This window comes from Porites lutea, chromosome 11 (assembly GCF_958299795.1).
Source record: "Porites lutea chromosome 11, jaPorLute2.1, whole genome shotgun sequence".
Taxonomy (NCBI): Eukaryota; Metazoa; Cnidaria; class Anthozoa; order Scleractinia; family Poritidae; genus Porites; species Porites lutea.
Genome location: NC_133211.1, coordinates 2077273 through 2098204, shown reverse-complemented (window position 1 = coordinate 2098204; position 20932 = coordinate 2077273). Strand labels below are relative to the sequence as shown.

General features: G+C 37.1%; 1 protein-coding gene across 1 annotated transcript; it reads right to left on the bottom strand.

The window, feature by feature from the left end:
• Positions 1 to 1700: 1700 nt before the first annotated feature.
• Positions 1701 to 8631, bottom strand: LOC140953040 (uncharacterized). The gene is made up of 7 exons (XM_073402527.1): positions 8550 to 8631; positions 7810 to 7881; positions 7639 to 7715; positions 6923 to 7030; positions 5218 to 5333; positions 4022 to 4095; positions 1701 to 2213 (listed from the first exon to the last, which is right to left on the bottom strand). Exons 2-7 carry the CDS (start codon positions 7845 to 7847, stop codon positions 2060 to 2062), a joined length of 567 nt encoding a protein of 188 aa, XP_073258628.1. The 5' UTR covers positions 7848 to 7881; positions 8550 to 8631; the 3' UTR covers positions 1701 to 2059.
• Positions 8632 to 20932: the final 12301 nt, after the last annotated feature.

Genomic DNA, 20932 nt, shown 5'->3' with positions numbered 1-20932 from the left:
CCCATCTCAAATGGTGCCCCCGGAGGATTTGTTACGAGCAATACCTTTGATTTAACATTAACCGCAAGAGTTAGTTGATCATTAAATCATTGAGCAATCGAACTCGTGATATGTTTCATTATTAGTTTTCGTTCTCAAGTAGCTCAGACAAGTTACAGGCGGACAGCGATTGTTTTTGGACAGTGTTTACAGTCAGTAATTTCCTTATGGACAGTTTAAACCTTTTCGACCGCCCGAGGTTTTACCCTTCAGGTATGATCGTCTTATTCCATAATCTGTTCGTCTTTAAACTCTTTCTAGCCATTTTATTGTAATGTAATCAAAAATCGGCTTTGCTATACTCCCCAAATACGATTGGAATGTAATCTTAGAATCGTTCATTTGTACCTTGATTTTCAGAATTGCTACTTTATTAAAGCTATTAAAAGATTCCTCGTCTCCGTTGCTGTCTGCTGGGGTCTATACCACACTCAATGATGGAGATGATGATGATAATAATAATATCAATAATTATACTACTTCATGAGAAATTTCTGCAATTTGATTGGCTTAGAGCAGTGGTATTTCAGCTTAGTTTGAAATACCTACATGTGAAAATTACAAACCTTTTACGGGTACTAATATAAACAAATAACAGCATGATTTGTACGTGGTATTTGGCATAAATTATTAAATACCACTCGTGATATTTCAAAATTGTCTTCAATTTCACTCGCCTAACGGCTCGTAAAATTATGTATAACAATTTTGAATTTTGAAATACCACTCGCAGTATTTATGCCAAATATCACTACTAATCATGCTGTTACCTATACTACTAATAATAATAAAATAAAATTATCTGTAATTACGTAACAACAGCCCATAAAAGAACTGACTACCCACGAGAAACAGAACCAGTTTGTGCAAAATAATAATGATAAAAATTAGGTTCTGTCATCAGATAACAACAGCCCATAAATGGACTGACTACCCAAGCATTAGTACAAAAATTATAATCTTCAACAATGTTTTCTTTAAATTGAAGTGACTAAAAAACAGAAAAACCTCAATGTAATTGGAAATGATTTGACTAAACACAAACTTACCTCAGGTCTAATTTCACAATACGTAACTTAACTCCGTTTCAGTCGGACCTCCAGCTTAAACAAAAACAGGACAACAATAACTGCTGTTATTTTCCACTGGAATTGTTCCAGGTCATTGAGGTGTTCAAGCCACCTCACCACATGAAGGTACACACCAAGAGGTGGAAAAAAGGGGAGTTGCAGTTATGTCTTTAGATAACAACAGTTCATAAATAGACTGACTACCCAAGAGAGAGATAACCAGTTAGTATAAACAAAATGATAAAGATCTGTGATTCCTTTTCTGTTTCCGGATTCCGTGTTTTAGTGGTACCCTTATAAAGATGCAAACTTGGACAACCATCCTGACAATACATAGCTTGGAAAGTGACTCCACATACAAATCAAGAGCAAACTGTAGATACAGCAGTATATTCTAAGTTGAAAAAAATTCATTCTTAATAAAATATATCCTATTTACAACTAAAAGACTGTGCACTCAGGTTTGTATTCGGCTCTTGCTTCTGTCTAGTGCTAGAATAATCACCTTGATGTTTGACTTCTACAGTTTTAAACATTACACTTCAAAGTGTCTTAAAAGACACTTTAAAAGCAATTTTGAGAAACAAAAAATCTATAATTTTTGACAAAAAAGAGCCAATGAAAATTCAAAGATAAATATTGTAATATAGAAGAACCGCCACAAAGGCTTAAAAAGCAAATGGTTTATTCATGGCTGCCTAACACTCAGTAAAAACACTCTTTGCACGTGCTCTCACTTTTAATCAACCCGAATGCAAGTCCTGGATCTAAGTAATGGTAAACTGCTGTGCACTACAAATATTTTGCATTGCCTTAACATTTAGTACCTGAAAACGACGCAACTTGTATGTTTTGCCTCTCTATTGCTGTTTGCTATCGTTTCTGTTCTCTAACCATTACTTTTGGAAACCCCCATCAATTTCAGGACCAAAATCAGACAATGCCTTATCTTACTGGTCTAGGCTCCCAACACGATAAGAAAAGAACCCCAATGAGCCCAGAATTCGCACACAATTTCTCATTTCACAATGGAGAGAGCAAACATTGATGCTACCCAATTTGTCCTCAAGAAGGAAATTTAGATCATCCCGAAGGTCTGACCACCTAAAATAATAAATTAATAAAGTATAATAAGAACGAATCAAGACCTTAAACAAATTTATAACTACTGTGCTTTAAATAAGTTACCCATTAACACTGCAAAGACCAACTATATGTTAGTCTCATCATCTAGATGCCACCCAAAGATAAATATCACTGGTACTGAACAGAAAGATTACATAAAGTATTTGGGAGTTTATTTAGATAAACATCTCAATTGGCAACTACATATACAACATGTAAATAATAACTTAGCTAAAAATTTAGGAATCCTTTCAAAAGTAAGATATTACATAGATCTGAATATACTGAAAAAAATTTATTATGCTTTAATATATCCCTATTTGAGTTACGGTTCCTTGGGGATATGCCAGCAAAACCAGATTAGATTGTCTTCGTATTAGGCAGAACAAATGTCTCCACCTCATCTTCTTTGCACATCCTAGAGAGAGGCTTACTGTACTTTGTGAAACGAAATGAAACCAAAATGAAACCGAACCAACTGTAGTTTGCGAAACGAAACAAGACTGCTAAATCGAAACAAAAGATGACAAAAACAAAACAAACCAAAAATGTTACCAGGGTGATAGTTACGGCAGTTAAATAAGCATACTGGTAATAATTACTGCGGTCTTCTTCATACAGCGCTGAAAGTCGCTAAATGCCCGGAAAATACTTCAAAGTCTAAAGCCCACAATTTTCGATCTTATCAGAGAATCCCAGCCAGAGAGAATCCTGTGAATTAAGAGAATAAACATCATGACCAACAACTTTGACCGCCAAAGAAAGCTCCTGGCACTAAATGTCAACCTGTGGCCTCTTGACCTTCACCATAATCAAATACAAAAAAATCACCCGACCTTTGTTATATATTTAAATTTTAGAAACTTGACGTCCATGGAGTGCAACAAAAAATATTATAAATAAAAACTAAAATCAAACAAGAAAATCAGATAAGTATAGTGCACCGTCTTGCTTTACAATTTTTAAACAGGTAAATCAGCGAAAAAAAAATTATATCGGCGTGACATTTCTGGTTGAAGAAGAAGATAAGGGACAAACCATTTTGGGGGAGGGGAGTTTTCGAGCCGCATGAATTTTTCTCGTTAATATTCCCTTTGCATGAATTTTAGGAATATTTTTTAGGACTACTTGGCGTGCGTAATTTTTTTCATAAGATCTTACGTTGCACAAATATTTTTTTAATGTACTTTGCCCAACCCCTCTTCCCCACCCCACCCCCCTTCTCCCGCTGCAATAACTTTAGTACTGTTAGTATAGGGCATGGTGGTACAAGGACATTTTCCATACTTTGGTTTTGGGTTTTGGGTTTACACAGCCTCTCTCATGCATATTTATGCTATTTTCAGGCCCTCTGGCTTCAATTTTGTATTTTGATGATTTTTGCTGATGGCCAAACCAGTTATGCATACAGCCACTATAAAATAGTCTAACACCATACCTCACATTCCAGACGTCTCTGACAACCGGCATGTTTACCTGCTTACGTTTCACTTTGGTTTCATTTCGTTACAGTTTCGTTTCGCTTTGGTTTTGTTTCGCAAAGTACAGTAAGTCCTAGGGAGAGTGCTACTCCCCATTTCAAACTCCTAAAAATCCTTAAATTAGATAATATATATATAAATTAAGCTACTTTGTTCTCCTACTTACGTAAACTTGTATATATGCCTTATATAATGTGAAATAAAGAAAGATTGAAAGATTGAAAGATTGAAGGAAAATTATGATTATCTGCAATGTACTATCATATATATACCTGATAGTACCATGTATCTCCTCATAAGTCTCACCTTCCAATGTTAGCTTTTGATCTTAGGCATTCCAAACAAGTTTCATCTGCCTCAACTCCATGGCATGTACAAGCCTAAATAATATAACAGTACAAATATTAATAATGATAATAATAGCAATAAATTTAAGTCAAAATTTATTCTTGAAAAGAAAAATAAAGCTGATATTAATGTCTCTGCTCCTTTACCATCATGTTCAACATGAAGTAACTAAATTGTAAAACAAAAAATTACAAGTTGGCATTAATGCGGGAGCACTGCCTTGCGCTAGGTTAGCCTGTGCGACTTCTGGTGATGGCATGACCAAAGAACCTCACTTATCTCCCAAGCACTACAAGCCGAATGCAATACAGCAAGTGCTTGATGGGACAAGAGTATCGCTTTGCAGGTGATATTAAACGGCAATGCATCCAACAAGCTTGGGAGAAGTTGCTGCACAGACTTAACCGCACTGCCGAAGTGTGTCCCTAGTTTATTTCATGGCATAGCACAAAACAAAGCCCGAACCTCGTCTCCAAAGGGAGGGCGTAGGGAGGGAAAAATTTTACAAGAATAACATATCTGTACTGAGCACTAACCTTGCTGAACAACAGAACCCACATGAACTCTGAACAGTTGTTCTAGGCTTTTATAGCTAGACAAACGTCTGATAGCATAGCCAGTAGAAAAGGCTGCACTACAAGATAGCTTAGCGTTGCACGTGTAAACTCTTAGCCACGAATAATGTTTTGAAAAAATTGGCCAATGCTGTGGATCGTCCTAGCGTGCCAAAGACGAGGCTGTAAAGTTCTATGCTAGAATACAATGTATCTTAGAGCTTGCTGACCTTAACAACTTGACTACACAACTGCTTCATTGATAAACGAACCGCCATGGAAGGGTTACTGATAACTATAGTGTCACATTCCATTAACTACATTTTACTGGCGTGACAGCAAAATTGCTGTTAACAGCTACTGTAGCTGTTCAAATTACAGAATTGACAATAATAATAATAATAATAATACTCTTTATTTAAAGAAGGTAGCATGGAATAGTTAATCTTGTGGCCCTCTAATGACAATTGCAAGTCAAAACTATTTATCAGCTGTCGCAAAATTAGCTTAACAACATAATTATTTAGCTCTTTCAGTCCATCTAATCATTGCTGAAGAAGAATATTTAAAATAAAGGATGAAAGAAACCTTGATGGTTACCCTAACTGCATCACAAAATGCACAAAATTCCATGCCATATCCTTTGCCTCCAAGAATAAAATCCTCCTGTTCTTTTTTGTTCAGCAGAAGTAGCAAGGCCTTGTAATCAAGAGTCACTGTAAGGACAGAAAATTTATGACGTACATGAAAAAAAATTCCTAATCTTAGATAAATTGTAGACTGCTTTGTCCACCTGTATGTGGTCCATTCCACATGAGAACAGAAAAAAAGACTAGTTTTGAAATAAACTACTCCGGGATTTTATGTGCATAGCCAAAACGTATAAGGACTGAAGTTTCAAAAATAATCAGGACATAAGTGCAGATCCACCGTTTGAGACTGAGGGGGGTACTCAAAGTAAGCAACTACTAAAAGACTCATATTCCAGTAACAATGAATGCAATGATCTTTTAACCATGATTCAAACAACTGAGTTTAATGAAAATCAAAATTATAATGTAACATGAAATGTTTAGTTTAACCATAGTTCTCCATTAAAAACGACAGTATTTTCAAATGACATTTTTTCAGAGAAATGTGTAACTGCCAAAACTGTTGACACGGACAGTACACAAGGTCCATAGAGTTTAAAGAAATTTTTTTCTCTCACAGCTGTTGTCTAGGCCTGGTAGAAAAAAATAAAGATGTTTTTTTACTTGACCGAGTAACATACATCTGTGACAACAAAACCAACCAGTTCCAAAAGGACACACAAATGATTTGATGCTAATTTCATCATATTCATGGATGTCACTTTCATGGACATCTAGTTTTCATCACAATGTTGAAAAAGGGCTTGAAACAAGGAAGTTCTTTTAGAAACACCTATTCTACAAGCAGCTTCTTTGAAATTATTAATCATCGAGTAAAAAAATACATAAAGATCAGCTTAAAGATGACTCTCAAACATTATTTTACTTGGTGACTTACGTTGTTATCTAATGATTTTTCTCTAACCAAATGGCATCATTGCACAGTTTCATTGCATCAAAATATGACCTTAAGTGACTTATGCATAAAATGACAATTTCATTATGCAAATATAATTTTCATTTATATTGAATGCATGTCTTGTGATTTGCAGGTTCAAAATTAATTTTTCCTTGACTTTCTCTAGTTTCAAATGAAAATTGCCTGCGAAAGGAATGTTGTACTTCTTGCCACCCACCCATATCCCACCTTTTTTATATCTTCCTTTTGGCGATTGAGATTCCTAAGTAACTGCTTTAGATTTGACCTAATGACAAACAAAAGACAAAATTTGCCAGGGGACACTATTAATTATTCATCAATGCAGTTTAACTGCTTTTTCACAAACATCCTTTACCTTATCACTGCAGAAATACGTGTAAACTCAATCAAAGCTGAGACAATCTTATACACTCTGAGCAGCTCTATAACAGTTGTACCAAAACAAAAGCCTGTTTAAAGTCTTAACCTCTGCTGCATGGTATCTCCTTGTATCTGTATGTACTGTAATGGTATGCACTAATATATTTTACAAACTCTGTGTACAGTACTAATTCTTACTGTCTAATTACCTAAGGACTACCACAGCTAAGGTTGTTAAAATGTCAGTCACTGTCAACAAAAATCCTGTTCCAGACATAACCTTAAGATGAATGATTGTTTGCACCAATTTATGAAATAAAAAGAATTTCATGCAGTAGAATAATAGACCAGGCAGTATTGTCACAAAACTTACCTTCTCTCTTTACAGTTCCTGTTGCAATAGGGTAAATAGATAATGCGCTCTCAGAAGTCTTGTTTTCAAAGTCAATAGGAGAAAGGCCAACAACCACTTGTTCTTTTCCTGTGGTGATTGATGAACATAAAATAAAATGTAATTGTGACAACAAAACCAGCAACTTTGTACAGCTTCTACTTTAGGGGTGGACCAGTAGAAATAACTGATGGGGGAGGGTTGGACCAGTAGAAATAACTGATGGGGGAGGGTGGGACCAGTAGAAATAACTGATGGGGGAGGGCGGGACCAGTAGAAATAACTGATGGGGGAGGGTGGGACCAGTAGAATCAGGGAGGGTGAAAATTCCCAAAATAAATTCATGCAAGGGAAACTTGTCTGAAAAAAAATTTCCTGCAAGCAGTGGCACACAAAAAAATTCATGCAAAGCCAGAAAAAAGATTTATGCAGACAAGTGAGCTGGAAAAAAAAACATTGTCCACTGAAAAATGTTCCATCCTGTCCAGGTATTTCTAATGGTCCACCCCTTAAAGCATTTCATTTAGTGCAGATGATTACAACTAAATGTGCTTCTAATGAAATTAAACCCTTTCACTCTATGATGTCGAGACATCATTAACCATAATTACCTTAATACAATCGTGCACCATTTTAGATTCCTAAGATTAAGATGTTAGTAGTTACTACTAACACATGTTGATAATAAAACAATTAACCTCCAAGAAGATGTCCATCAAGCTTGATGTTGAACTCCTTGTCTTGTTTGTCTTCACGTGAATGAAGGTGCTGCTCCCTAATATTGTCCACACACGAACAGAATAAAGATCAACATCACAGCCATCAAAATCTGCACCTCTAACCATAGCAATTTTCAAAGTTTTCCATACCACAGAGAAGACGAGTTTCTTCGCAGCTTTAATTTCATTCTTTGTTAACAGAACAGGTGTGTCTTCACATCTCTGAGGAAAAAAAAGGAAAGAAACAATTTTATAGTTTCCGGCCATCAAAATCCCCTCCTAATTTCACATGTAAATCATAACAATAACACACCCTTAATTTAAAAAAAAACATACAGAATATGACGTCATCTTGTTCTCAGGCTAGTAACTATAAGTTCTCATTGGGGGAAGTGCTGCCATTAGTTGTGATGTGAATAGGACAAAGATAGGATGTAGAACAGTTGAACATATGAATTTTTTATTAAAGGCAATAACTTAGACTTTTTGGAATTATGAAAAACTCAGAACGAAATATTAAAAATGAACTCATCAAAATGACAAATACGCTTACATTCAGATAACTCGCTAAAGTTTCAATATGAATTTTAATAATTCACTAAATTCTAACACAACAGCAGTGCTGACAGGCTGTTTCTTCATCGAACAATCATCATACACATGACAAGAAGGGTTGCAAACAAATAATGCAAAGGCCAAAAGTTGTTTATTCACAGGTCAGGTAGATGCACAGCACATGCCATTCACATGTGTAACTTACAATCCTGATTCTCAAGAAAACAAACTGTGTAACAGAAGAATACTCACTATAACTAATCTTGAAACCTAGAATAAAAAAAATAGACCGAAAAAAATGTTCTGTACAAATATACTTCTTGACCTGTTCTTACCGTTTAGGACATTTAACAAGACAGCAGACATCCAATGGACTATGATTTCTGCACAGATCTTAAACTCACATGAGAACAAAACAGAATGGCAGGTTGCTACGCACTTGCTTAAACAAACCGCTGACTGCACAGCGCTGCAGTCACAGATTGAACCATTGAGCCAAAAATCTCACACCACTAAAGAATATGGTCTGCTGCCAGCTGATGCCCAGCAGCAATAACTAACGGTTCAGAGTGTGGGCATCAACAATCAAAACGCTTTTGCTGCAACACAGTACTTTTGCATAAGATTCACTTGACAGATGGTCAAAACGCATGTGATCAAATTTTGTGCACTCCATTTTTAGTGGAAGTCCAAACAAATGCTGACCACATACATGCAACACATGTGTAATAACAACCTGAAGATTAGGATTGCAGGCTCCTCTTGAATTTCTCTTAAATTTCCATATGAAAAACAGGAGGGTTTGTTTCTAAACAAGGTCAATTTCAGTTTTGCATTCAAAGTCCTGGTCAATAAACATACAAATGTCAAATTGACCATTGCCAGCAAATGACAAACAACTATGGCTGCCATTGTATGACATGGGTGCGATTCCTATTGCCAACATTTTCAACATTAATTAGAAAAAACTTATCTCTAGGAAAGCTTCATGCTTTGCCTATACTTGTGTAAATTCCAGATTTCCCTCTGTGTAGCAAAATGGACATTGAAAGACGAGGAAAAAACCACCACACAGTCTAGGCTGGAAAACATGTAAGCTTAAGCTTTTGTTATGTACTTCCAGAACCTTTAAGCTATGGATGCCAGCGTGTAACTATATCACAATTTTTCAAAGGCTGGCAGAGCAATTTTTTAGCCGGAAACATGGTGTAAAACTTAAGTGTATGAAATTCAAACTTTGAACTTATCATATCATCACAATTCAACAATGAAATCATGCTTAATATACTATTCTGATATACTATTTTGTAAAAAAATGTGCATTACTCACTTTTGTTTGCAATTAACAACAATAATTATTGTTCTGCAGCGTGGTGTAAAGTTGATCTTGCCTTTTTGCATGTGGATGCCTGAAGGCTCATGTTCCATTGAGTTGATTATCATGTGCTGCTTCCCAAAAATGGTGCTATATTAGCTTGTGCCCACACATATCTGGGTACAGCGGTTTCCCCTTTCAAAATTAATGTCAATTTCAAATAGAACTGTACATTAGTTTTCAAACAAGAGTTCTTTTTCTATAGTAAGCAGATAAAGTAGGAAAATTTGGACCGGTTGTGATGACTGATTGATTTTTTCATGCACTTGACTAATCTTAGGGGGGTTAAATAAACAATAAGTAAAACATAGTTACTGAATCACAATGTGGGAAAATTAACCCTCTAACTCTATTGTCAGATGACGTAAAGTACTGAACAGAACACTTACGGATCCACAAAATAATGATTGCAAGATCTATAGAGTTTCTGCAAATAAAAACAAGGAAGGTCAAGGCAAGAAATTTATACAGAAAACCAAAAAATTAATTCAAAGAAAATTCAGCCTAGCGGAGGGGGGTGAATAGGTCCACGGATCGGCGGATTTGGCCTTAAAAAGCTCACGGATTGTGGATTTCGGCGATAAATCGAGCGGATTCGCGGATTTTAAAAATACCGTGGATCGCGGGTCAGCTGAAAGTTTTGGCCCGGTTTCCGGATTCTGTCAGTCTAGAAGTTCGGATTGTGGATCGGATCATCAATTTTCGGTCGGCCTTGGTCAATATGCTGGTGTTTTGTCGGCTAACGTTCCACTTCCGAGGTTTCCGGAAGAGACTTTCTCGTGACCCGACGCATATATGTTGTGATTCAATTTTATCTTTGGTTTAATTTTTATTTTCTTTTGTTTTTTGGTATGGTAATGTATGATAATGGAATTAAAACAAAAGAAGATAAAAATTAAACCAAGGATAAAATTGAACCATAACATATACATGTATTCTAGTATAGACAGCGTGACGGAAATGACGTCAGGCAACCTTGTGCATTGCTCCTGCATGACACATGGTTCCGGTAATGGCGGTAATGCTAAGTGACCTGACAAGATCTGTGATATCTTCTTGAAAATCGTCAAATTAGTTGTTTTACCGATTTAATGTTGCAGTACTTCTGCTGGGCACTAACCAGCGCACTAACCATTAGCCCACACACAGCGATATTCATTTCGTAAGATGAGAGTTATTTTCCGTAATCATATCCGCTGGACTGTTATACTGGATTTTTGGGCCCTCACATTTAATGCTAGGATTGAAAGCGACTCATGAACTATAAAAAAAATCAAATTTACAAATTGATCGGTGAAATGATAAACTGGATCTTGCTCCTTATATTTAATGCTAGAATTGACGATCATTGAGTACAAAACAAACTACGAGTAAATGAAACTCTGTATCTGCACCAAAAAAGAATGCACTTTGCCGTTGCTAACCCTTTTACCCGTCTGTTGCCAAGTGGGAACATGTTTATGTGAAAAAGATTACGGACTCAAGACTTCCAAGATGAACCATGAAAAATACTTACTGGTAAGCAAATTACCATGAAGTTGAGTTCTGCCACTTCCGAATTTTGCGGCTCGACTAGAAGCATGTCCAAAGTGATGTCAGTAAGTAAATTTATTGAAAAATCTTTTACGCAATACCAGATACTTTCATTTTGCAAGCTTGCAGACTATTTGATTAGTCAAATCTGTATTGTTGGAAGAAACATTATAAGCTCTATCCCTAATGCTTAATGTTTTGAAGCTGTAACGAAAACTTCCTAAACATGAAGTCCCGGATCTGTTGCGATATACAGAACAACTATATTAAGTAATTCATTTTTTCATGCTACAAACGTTACTTTCTATATACCACGAAAAATTTTTAAAGTAACACGGACTCGGATTTGAACAAAAATTAAGTCGGATCGACGGATCGGGCCTAAAAATACCACGGATCGGCGGATTTGCATACCCCTATTCACCCCCCTCCTAGAGGATGCATTTTGAAGGAAAATCTTAACATTTTTATGTTTGACACTTGGTGTCAATAATAATAATAATAATAATAATAATAATAATAAAGTAAATGTTCAGTTATGTTCTGGAGTGACCACAGATGTTTTGATCAAAGCATGATTAGAGGCCGAGAGAATAAGTAATAACGAGAGGCCTGCCAAATATCCACTCTCCAATTCTGTTTACATGTAAGGAGATGTTATTGGACTTAGTAGCGTTAATCCTGTAGGCAGTACAGAAATGACTAGCATTACTGTTACACCTTTCTAGTCCAAATTACATTGCCTCACAAGGACTTCACAGCTCATTTATAACAAATTTTCTTCAGCAACATCACTTCAACAAGATAGCAAAATTATAACGGAGGAAACTGATTCGAATAAGTACACTGGTCATATTTTGTGGTTCATTCCCTAACGCTTACTATATGCTATTTGGATTCTGTGAGATATAAAATAATTTGGAGCCAAGCTACAAGTTTTCTCAAGCTTTTTATCCAGAGAAAAACGAGTATTTGTCGAGCGAAATACCGCTGAAGACTCACCAAAATGAATTAGAGACCTTTTTGCGGAATTTTCTCGTTGTAATCAAAATACACTTACTTCTTCCGTTGGAATATGAGGCATGACGTATCGTCGATCAAAAGAGGACCTACATTGGTGCTCGCTGACCGCTTCTTTTTTAGTGTTGAAGTCGTTGAAGTCACACATAGCCACACCTACCTATCGTCAGAATGAAGACTCGAGGTTGGGATTCCTGTGACTTACACGAGTGACAAGAACACGAAAATATGCAGAGTATTTGTTTCCAGCCGTGGGAAAAATTATGATGGCACAAGGTTTACGGAAATATGGTTCAAGATTGGGAACAGATGTCAATGCAAGTAAGTGATCCGTTTACATGTATTTGCGGGATATGTTTGCCCTTAAACTCTTCCGCGACTGCAGTTTACACTCAGTACCCCTGGTCGGCAGTCTACGTTTTACACTGACGGTAAATCGAATTTTGCTATGTTACTGGCTATGGCACGTTTTCAGGGTCAAAAATAAGTGTGTAGGTAACAGTTACCACACAAACTGAATTGTCAAATAAATTTTTATCTTAGATGTTGATTGTCCGTTTAAACCCTGTTTTGACGTGCTGTCTTGCGATGAATTAATTCCTTTCGTCGTAAGTTTCATGACTTTCAAATCCACACTTCTTACTCGAGTTGATTCAGTTGAGAATGGTTTACGTGCATGCATTATTACCTTAATCTGAAATCTTTTTCCATGCTTTCTATAGAAGCAAATGAAGGAATTTCTTACTTCGCTTTTCACAAACATGAAAAATTGAAGTACGAGCTTTTACGAGTTTTACCTCATCTTTAGACTGTATATACAAAATGTATTTGAGAATGTTTTGATTGCTTGTGATATTTAAAGGGGAACGACCAAGTTCTGCTTTACAAGCTATATTAGAAGCTTTGTTGTTTACCTCCAAGTATCGTTTACAAAATTGAAAGTGTGCCTTCTCGATTTGTGAGCCGTCCCAGGTCTTAAAATCTGGTTTGGCATGAACACCCGAAATTTCACTGTTATACGTTAGAATAGGGGAGATCATAGTATCAAATATTTTACAGGCGAAAGCTGCTTTTAGTTTGCGAAGATTCATGTGTCGTCTCAAGCTGAAGAGGGCATCAGGAGCTTTCTCCTTGAGATGTTCACGTGTTACTGAAAAATTTCCCGATGAGGACATTCGAGTTCCTAAGTAAGTGTACTCTTGTACACTTATTTGACTATCTATGAGAAAGTGAAAATCAGCATTTTTTCTCGCACGTTTCTGAAAAGCTATCATTTTTGTTTTCTTGGGATTGATTTTTATCAGTACAGAATGAAGATAGTTTATCGAGACAATTTTGTAGTCCTGTTTTGGATCGTGATAAAATGATTAAATCGTCTGCATATAATAGATAATTTAGTTTTGCACCGTTTGGCAAAACAAAAGGATCAGATAATGTATTTTCAAATGCAAAAGGTAGGTCGTTAATATATAAAGATCAAAAAACAGTGGACTTAAGATACAGCCTTGCCGCACACCTCTCGCAGTGAAGTGATCACTTCCGCGTGAATCATCTTAGCCGAAAAAAGCCATATTATAGATAACGCGTCAACCTCGAATGCTCAGTCTTTACAGGAAAATCTCAAACCTCGGTCTTGGTCTATAGCTCAGTCAATACAGCAAGACGTCAGTTTGAGTTTTTCCCCTAAAGACTTCTCTCTCGGTTTAAAATGTAATTAGTATCTACTATCTTTAGTACTTGTTTTGTCAAACAAGTTACCGCTGATTGATGATATGCTGTCGCAGCTGTAATAACAGCTGTTCGTACGTGCATCGCGGCCACAAGCAGAAACATAGAGGTGCGGTGAAAGGTAAAATGCTAGCCTTGGGAGAGACTGAGAGCCTCGCATTTTTTCAGAACAATCCCGCTTTCGATTCAGGAGACCAAATTGAAAGAATCTGTTAAATGCGAGCTCTTAACTCTGGAAGTCCTCCTTCGAAGGACCACTAGAAAAGTGATGGGGGTGAAGAAACCGCCCCTCTCCCACCCCACCCCCCCCCAAGAAAAAAGAAAAAACAACAAAAACAAAATGTCTTTATAGTATGCAATCTGTGTTTTTATTATTCTATGGCTGGCAAATAATGCGAGAACTACAAGAGCCTTTAAATTGGGCTAAAATTTACACGACTCTCATTTTTGCCCTTTTTTACACAAAACTTCTCAGTAGTGCCTTATTTAAATACAATTAATTTACAAAAAGAGGTATATTACATAATTATGCACACCCTACAACCTGCACCTTTGCTGAAACAGTTTTTTTTAAAGAACTGTTAAATAATTCATTTGTTACAGAAGGGGGTATTAGCTGAAAGACATACTCGTTAAGGCAAAATTGTGAACAGGGCTAATAAACGCGCAATGGAGTCCTGCAAGCATGTCAGCTATATTTAAACAAGTGAAGATTCGGATCCTTTTCTTTACTTGTCTGAGTCTTTTTTCATTGACACGAATTGTTTCAATCAGTTCGAACCATTTGCCAGAAACTATCAAGATATACACAAGAAAATTTGACGATGACTTTCGTCAGATGTCAACCCCTACTCCGCTGTAAATATAAGTACAGCTTGTAAAATTTATAGTGAAAGTCCGAGTAACTGCCATCATGCTAGGCTTATGTCACGGCGTTTCCACAGAGCAGTCTATTTTTAGACACATTTCGGATGTGTGCACATCCAAATTATAAAAGTCATGAAACATGAAGAAAGCAAAGGAATTACGTTTTCTTGATTCAGTTAATATTTGCGTGTTTTGAAAACTTGGAAACGATTGTATAGAAAATCACAAAGAATTCAGCTTATTATTGATGCCATCAGATGTTCTTGATATTGTTGAGGTTTTCCTGGAAATACTTTTGGAAATATAATTTCTTACTTACACGTGTTAGAGTAAGATTTTTATTTCTATACATCTTATATAAGTTGTGATCACCCATGGAAAGCAGCTTGTTGTTTTCCTTTATAGACTTTCTTATTCCTTTAGTTCTCCACTGCTTAGCCAATGCTTCTCTTGGCGTTCAGAGACCGGTTTCAAGGAGGCATGTTTATTGATTATTCCATTTCATTTGTTGTAAGAGGGCCACAAGTTTATTAGCCCCGGCTATTTCCTGCTACCCTCATTAAATAAAGTCTTTACTAACTTATTTACTATTGTAAAACGCGGAAAACAACTTTTTGACATTTTCTTTTTTGGGGGGAGCTAGGCTTTGCCAGTCAATGTTCCATAATTCGTTTAGGAATTGTCCTTCTAAAGAAAAAGAAGTAGTCAGGAGTATAGTGCTTATCAGCCTTTTCCTTTTCCAAAGACGCGCGCGTAATACAAAAAAGAAATAATAAACAAATCTAATGAAAAGATCAATTAATTTTTATACATATGCTTTTGTATGGTGTTCATTACTGCTCAAAAAAAACTGTGAGCACATTTTTGACTTTCTGACACCTTTTTTACGCCGTCTAGGGGATAAAATTCCACTGACAGGCATCAAGTCGTAAATTTCACTACGAAAACCTGGTACTCGCGTAGTTTGCAACCCTGTCAAATGTTACGGTCATGCAAATGAGGCGATTTATTACTTGCTTAATTACTACACTGACTAACACTTACTACACTTACTATAGCTACTACAGCTACTACACTTAGGGAGCGGTCATTAACTATTAGCGAGGGGGGGAGGGGGCGGTGTTATTTCAAAAGTGAGAGTTAAAAAATTTAAGCCCCTCACAGGTTAACAGCCCAAAAATCCGGCCCCCTCCAAAATGTGTGCCCAAAAATTGTAACCCTCCCGTAATAACATTTTGCATGAATATTCGAATGTTGCATCGCGAGAATCCATATCAGCGTAACTTTGAGACAATTATTTCATTGGAATAAAAAAGTGTTCCTATTTACATTTTTTTCGGGCGTAGAAGCGGAATCATTTGAATCTTGATATTCATGATTCCTTTCGTTTTTTACCCCAATGATTCATGATTTTCTTTCAGATTCATGATTCACGAAGACTTTTGATCACCTATTCATTTAATGATGTTCTCAGTGGCTACTTAAGGTACGATAAAATAGGCAACAAAAAGCGCGCAATTTGTTTTGCAACATGGCTGTCAAATGAGTTGAATAGTGATGTTGCTCGTTTTACCACCCCCGAAAACAAAACGTGCAACCTTATTTCTTGCAACACAGGGTCGAACATGGGTTGTAAAACGCGCAACATCGCTATTCAACTTGGTTTGCAGCAACATTGGAAAACAAGTTGCACTTTTTTGTTGCCCGTTTTACTGCAGCTTGAGTCTTGTTTTGTATAGTTTCTTTGGTGTCAAACCTCTGTTTTCATCCAGAATTACACAGTATGTAGATTTTGGACCACTGTTTCTCGGTATCATCATTCATTGTGTCCAGGTATGGAGTTTTTTGTAACTGAACATTAAGCATTAGCGTCACTGGAGAAACAAGTGTACTGTTAGCCCCGAATGCACGAATTATATAGGGGGTTCGGGGGCATGCTCCCCGGAGAAAAAAAAAGAAAATTGGACTCTCGAAAACGACATATCCTGCATACCCTGAATCGAACGCAATTAATTTATACGCCTATTTTGTTGAGCTTTCAGATCTCAGTCTCGTTATTCAAAATACCCGTGCGCTTTTTTTTTGTTTTATATTTTGGTTATCATATGCATGCTTTTGCAATACTGTAAAATGATGCGGTCATGTAAATAAAGCAATTTATTACTATTAATATTACTACAGCTACTACACTTACTACAGCTACTACACTTATTACACTTACTACACTTACTACACTTACTACAGGTACTACAGCCACTACAGCTACTATACACTTACTATACATACTACAGCTACTACAGCTACTACAGCTACTACACTTACTACTCTTACTACAACTACAGCTACTACACTTACTACACTTACTCAGCTACTGCACTTACTAAAGCTACTACAGCTACTACACTTACTACACCTACTACTAGAGGGGGGTCACACTTCTGTGCCTAGAGGCACGACATGGCACTGGTGTCTCAGGACATTTCATGGGGTCATACATGAACTACTGACGCACAGATACACCGGTAGTTTGCCGGATCGCTTCGTCCACCCGATTTACAAATGGGAGTAATAAGACCACCACGCCAAGTCTGTGGCATGGTCCCTCGGTTAAGAATTGAATTAAATAATTTTTCATATACGGGCATCAGTGTATCAACACTAGCTTTTATCATTTCATTTCTAGTTTTATCCGAAAACGGTGATTTATTATTCTTTAACTTTTCCGCAGCTTTACGTATTTTTCTTTCGGTTATCAGCAAATCTAAAGGACGAGAGTGCAGTGTTGACCGTGGCATTCATTTTGTCGTAGCTCATTACAAATATTTTGCTGCGTTGGGTTAAGAGGTTTATTTGAATGAAAGATTGTGCAAATATTGTAGCCAATTTTCTTCCGAGATTGATGGAAGATCCTCTCCTTTTCTAGTGTCGTCCATCAATTTGAGGCATTACCAGAAAGTTTTCGCGTCTGAATTGTCTGCAGTTTTTTCTGGCTCAGAAATCTTGGCATCGTAATGATCATTCTTTTTAGAATTAAGTAATTTCTTGTATTGGGCCAGAGTAGCATAGTATAGAGTAGCATGGTATTGATCACGTGTGATAGTATTCAAAGGGTCTTAATGTTTCTTGTTTGCTAGTTTTTGTAATTCATGCCTTTTCAAACGACATTCTTTATCGAACCATTTTTTGTTTGATAATGATTTGATACGCTAACGCGTTTTACCTGCTCTTATCTTTAAACAACACTTAGCCGTTGTGATGAAAATGTTTTCCACCTATATCAATTTAAGAAAACAGGGCTGACAAAAATTGTATGACTTTTACTTTACTGCTTGCCCCCACTCAAAATACCCATGCGGACATTAAGCTGAAATGTCTGAAATGTGCAATTTGTCTTCGGGTGTCTCGAAAACTAAGACCTAAGACCCCCGCCAAATCTCGAAAACGAAGACCTTAACCGAAATTTTCAACTAATTTTACAACGGTTAAAACACAACTGAAGGAAACGTTTTGTAGGAATGCCCGCTTTGAACTACAAAACGAAGACGAAGTTAAAGTCACACGAACATGACGTGTCGCGACTCACATAACAAAGGCCCGTGAGAACTGTTTATTGGATGTTTCTAAACAGTGTCATTCCAAGTGTCACGGTTCTAAATTGCCACAGACAAGAGATAACCGGAAATGTCATGCGAGGGATCTTAACAACGAGTCGATAAAAGAAGTTCTACTGTTCTTGCTTTGTACATTCAAAGATGTTTCCAATAAATATATCCATAAATCTACCTTGAGTTTTGAAAACTGGGCTGCCTGAAATCTCAAGTGAAGTCCAGCACATGGCAGGCAATCTTTCAAAACTTAATTTCCTTAAAGCCTGATATTTTGAGTGTAAAAATAACAATCTCCCTCTTCAGGACCAAGTAACCTCAGCTTTTAACCATGGGCTCCAAACAACTTCGTGGAATTGACAGAAATCAGTTGAAATTCCAGAAAATATGCACGAGGGGAGCAGCAGCCCGGCCCGTACGGCCAGCTAATTTTTTTGAGGGGGGCTCCCGTCGAACTTAGTGTCCTGTTTTTGCACAGACACAAGGCTATCATCTGGTATGCATTTGGGGTAGCCTAATTAAATTCCAGAGGGAGTTCGGATTTGCCGATTTTTTGTACCGGGGCTTAACCCTCTCTTTCAAAGCTCAGTGTCTCCCTCAAATTGAGGGGGGGGGGGGGGGGCTGTGTCTGGGTGGGTGTCATGGTGTTGCACCGACACAGGGTTATCTTCTGGTATGCATTTGGGATAGCCTACTTAAATTCCAGGGGGTTGGGTTGTTCTAAATTTTGATGTGTTTTTGCACTGTTATGCAGTTTGTTTGTACTGTTTGCATGCAAGCAATGACCCACTCTGTTGATAATGTTCCTAGTCAGCATGCCGTTAAACTGGTGGTTGTAGGACTTGGTTTTGTTGAGCACTGTTGCCTTAGATTGTTTTTGGGAGACCAGCTGCAATGAAAAATGGGGTGAACTGGGGAAATGGCTTTGCAATCGGTGACAGTAGCACTGAAAATTGCCCCTTAAAATGCCTTATTTTCCAGGTTAATGACAAGACAGATGATTCTATCAAATGGAAGCTCATGTATTCAATAATTTCTTTTTGAGGTGAGATTTTACTTTTCAAGTAACAAGGGCCATTAAATTACCAATCAGTGCGAGAGACTGACATGTTTTGGTAGCCAGGGTTTCAAAAAACCAGGTATAAATACATAAATTAAAAATGACAAAAAAGAAGCACGAGATGGAGGTCCAGCGTGTCACGTGAACGGTGGCAACATCTTGAATTCGTGCTAAGCCTGGGCCCCCCGAGATGCTAACGAATTTGTTTGTAGCAACAAACCAATTCTTGTAAGAATTTTGAATCGAAAGTACAGGCTGCGATATTACATTCTTGTGTGCATATTGAACTATTCATAAATATAAAGGTACAAAATAGACTGAGTTCCATCGAGAAATCACTTAGCTAGACTTATTGCTCCTTGGCCCCGGGTGTTCTCCTGTCTGTAACACAAAGGTCGACTTGTATGACCCTCCTACGTAAGCAAAGGTATGCAAAGGTCATCGGCAGGATAATCTCCCGCCAGAATTTAATTTTGACCGGGAAATTACATATCACTTGCGTATGTAGCTCCTGGTAATCATCATGGATATATTTATTGAAGACATCTTTGAATGTACAAAGCAAGAACGGTAGAACGTGTTTTATCGGCTCGTTTTCAAATATCCCTCCCGTGAAATTTTTGGATGTGAAGCTAGATGACATTGACGGCCTTGTTACGTACGTTGGTTACTCTAATGTGAGGAATTCATCGCCATTCTTAATTATCATTCTTTACTGCTAGTTTCATGGTACTGAACATCATAGCTATATTTTAATAATAACTATAATAGTAACATCCTCGTGAGGTTTTTCAGGAACTATTTACAAACTATTTACAATTTATAAAAGCAAAAATAACAATAAAAACTCGAAATCACAATTTATGATGGTATTCCACTAAATTCTAGAGCTTATGAAGGAAATGTCTGCCTCAATAGTGTGTCTTTCAGGGCGCGCTTGAAAGATGCCAATGAGGCACTTTGCCTAAGTTCATTATGAAAGTTATTCCATGTGTAGACCCCTCTGTAGGAAAATGTGCGCTGGCCTATAGCCGTTCTGTAAAGCGGAATCTGCAAAGAGTTCCGTGTACGAGTGTTACGAGTATGTATATTTGAGTGCTTGGTAAACTTGCTCGTTAAGTATTGAGGCGCAAGATCGTTCTAACATTTAAAGGTCAAAACGGAGTCTCTATAGAATAATTGTTCTTTAACAGGAAGCCAGTTTAGCTCTCGAAGGAAAGGTGTTACGTGGTCAAACTTCTTAGAGTTTGTTACGATCTTGCTGGCAAAATTCTGAATAGATTGTAATCTGTTTATATTCTGGGTTGTAGTATTTGACCATACAGATGAGCAGTAAAGCATCTTACTAAAGACTAATGACGTTATTAACAACTCTAGTGTTTCCTTGTCGAAGCTCCTTTCGACTCTATTTATTTGGCAAAGCTTTGTCAAATAAGATGACACTACACATGAAATATGGTGATCGTAGGTCAGATGGGGGTCAAGAAAGACTCCCAAGTCCTTGGCAGAGTCTGTTGGCTTCAGTGTTTT